Here is a 2,782-nt window from a genome sequence, read left to right on the forward strand (position 1 = left end):
CCCAGTACCCCCAACCTCGGGTCCCCCCAGAAGCTCCCAATAGTTCCCAGTTCCCCCAGCCCGGTGTCYGCCAGGAGCTCCCAGCACCCCCCACCTCATAGCCTCCAGTAGATCCCAACAGTTCCCAGTACTGCAGCCCAGTAYCCGCAGTGCAGCACCCCAGTAGCCCCCAGCACCCCCATCCCTGCAGGGCCAGGGCAGCTCTCCCCTCCCCAGCCCCCCGGTCCGGCTCTGCCCCGCTCAGGGATGTCCCCAGGGGCGCGGGGTCCAGCCCTCACCCAGGCGCCCTTGACCTGCCTGGGGTCCCCGTGACACGAGTTGTGCCCGGTCTCAGGTGCCGTGGGCCACATCCTGCCCCGACGGTGCACCGGGGTCCCGGGGGAACCGGGCTGTGCGGGGTGCGGGAACCCCAGCCCTGGGGCTGGGACGCAGTGGGGGGGGGTCGTAGCTGGCCAGGGGTGTCCCAAACGGCCTGGGGGGCAGAGGGCTGCCCCACGGCCGCCCCATAGCCGCCCTGGCCCCGTCCCGCCGGGCGACGCGCCCAGCTGCGTCCATGTGGCCCAGCTCCGCGGTGCGGCGCAGCTGCCAGATGTTGGGGGAAGGCGGGGGGCTGCCTCCCTCCAGCTGTTGGAGGGGGGGGAATTACTCATAGTTTCCACCTCCGGGGCTGCGCCGAGCGCTTCGCCAGGGCCGAGGGCCGGACCCCCAGGCGCCGCGGGGCCGGGGGGGGCCCCTCGGCCGTGGCCCCACATCGCGCCGCAGCGCGGCCCCTGCCTCCCGCCTGCCAGGCGCCCGGGCGGGTGGCCGCGGGGCGCTGAGCCCCGGCCCCGCGCGGGCCATGGAGCCGGCCCCCGGCGCCCCCCCGCCGGCCCGCTGCGGCCTGGAGCTGCGGCCCCCCTACGAGCCCGTCCCCGCCGCCGTGTGCGCCCTGTGCTGCCTCTTCGGCGTCGTCTACAGCTGCTTCGGTGAGCGCGGGGCGACGGGGACGGGCGCACGGCGGGGGGGCGTGCGGAGGGGCACTGCAAGGGGGCAGCTGGGGGGCACRGCAAGGGGCATGGCAAGGGGCACGCCGTGGGGAACGCCATGGGGCATAGCTGGAGGGCATGGCAAGGGGCATGTCATGGGATACAGCCAGGGGCATGGCAAGGGGAACGCCATGGGGCACAGCTGAGGGGCACAGCCAGGGGAACGCCATGGGGCACGGCTGGGGTGCATGGCCATGGGATGTGGGCAGAGGGCACGGCAAGGTGCATGCCATGGGGCACGCCACGGGGCACAGTCAGGGGCACACCCTGGGGAACGCCATGGGGCCTGGCCAAGGGGCACGCCATGGGGCACACCACGGGGCACAGCTGGGGGGCATGGCTGGGGCATGCCATGGGGAACACCATAAGGAATGTCATGGAGCATGGCACAGAGCACACCATAGGGCACACCATGGGTCACGCCATGGGGCACGGCCCCTGCTGACGCCCCTGCACCGCCGCCGCCAGGGTACCGCTGCTTCAAGGCCATCATGTTCCTGTCGGGGCTGCTCTTCGGCTCCACCGTCATCTTCCTGCTGTGCTACAAGGAGCGGATCCTGGAGACGCAGCTGAGCCTGGAGGTGAGCGCGGGCATCGCCCTGGGCATCGGCGTGCTCTGCGGGCTGGTCACCATGCTGGTGCGCAGCGTGGGGCTCTTCACCACCGGGCTGCTGCTGGGGCTGCTGCTGGCCACGGCCGCGCTGGTGGCCGCCGAGCCGCTGCTGCGGCCCCAGAGCCTCTGGGTGCCGGCCGGCAGCCTGCTGGGGCTGGCGCTGCTCTGCGCCCTCCTGGCCCTGCAGTGGCAGAAGCCGCTGACGGTGCTGTCCACGGCCGTCTTCGGGGCGGCCGTCATCGTGGTCTGCGTGGACTATTTCGTGGAGACGCTGGCGCTGGTGCTCTACGTCTACGACCGGCTGCGGCTGGCGCCGCCGGGGCCGCTCTGCTGGTACAGCTGGGCTGTGCTGGGTGCCTGGCCGGCGCTCAGCCTCCTCGGCGTCCTGCTCCAGTGGAAGCTCACGGCCGACGGCTTCTCCCACACCGACGGTGAGCGGGGACCCCCCCCCCCTCGGCCTCCTGGCTCCCGTCTGCCCTGTGCCGGGGGGCCCGGACGCCTGGGCTCTCCGGGCAGCCCCGGGGATGGTGGGGGGGGCGAGCGGGAAAGATGCAGGATGGTGGGGACCAGGGTGGGGCAGGGATGGTGACCGGGGTGGCAACGGACCAGGAAGGTGGCATGGATGGGGGCTGTGATGGCAATGGGCATGATGATGGCAATGGTGATGGAGAGAGGGATGGCAGTGGGCATGAGGATGGTGGTGGGGAAGGAGATGGTGATGGCAAGGATGATGGAGAAGGGGATGGCAATAGGCATGAGGATGGGGATGGCCACGGAAGGAGATGGTGGCAGGAATGGCAATGGGGACAGGGATGGGGATGTGACAGGGATGGCAATGCCAATGGGAATGGTGATGGGAATGGCAACGGGGATGGTGATGGGGATGAGGCTGGTGACGGCAATGGGGCTGGTGATGGAGATGGCGATGGGTTGGCAATGGGGATGGCAGTGGGGCCGGCGATGGGGCCGGGGAGGGCAGCGTGGGCCCGGCGTCAGCRCCTCCCCCCCCCGCAGTGGTCATCAGCCGGCGGCAGAAGCGGCTGCAGCTGCTGCGCATCCGGCAGAAGGAGGCCAAGCGGCGGCAGAGCCTGTCCCCGCAGGAGGGCACCTACCGCCGCAAGCCCGCCCCGGTGAAGCGCTACGC

At 71.6% G+C, this 2,782-nt stretch overlaps 1 protein-coding gene across 1 annotated transcript; it reads left to right on the forward strand.

Annotated features, from left to right (window-relative positions):
* Positions 1–838: 838 nt before the first annotated feature.
* LOC112961551 (transmembrane protein 198-like) lies at positions 839–2,775 on the forward strand (the record flags this gene model as incomplete). Its single annotated transcript, XM_026056856.1, has 3 exons — positions 839–965; positions 1,494–2,069; positions 2,653–2,775. Coding segments are annotated over exons 1-3 (826 nt in total), but the record flags the coding sequence as incomplete, so codon positions are not given.
* Positions 2,776–2,782: the final 7 nt, after the last annotated feature.

The sequence above is a fragment of the Apteryx rowi genome, unplaced genomic scaffold, assembly GCF_003343035.1.
Source record: "Apteryx rowi isolate R43461 unplaced genomic scaffold, aptRow1 scaffold_1331, whole genome shotgun sequence".
In the NCBI taxonomy this organism is placed as follows: domain Eukaryota; kingdom Metazoa; phylum Chordata; class Aves; order Apterygiformes; family Apterygidae; genus Apteryx; species Apteryx rowi.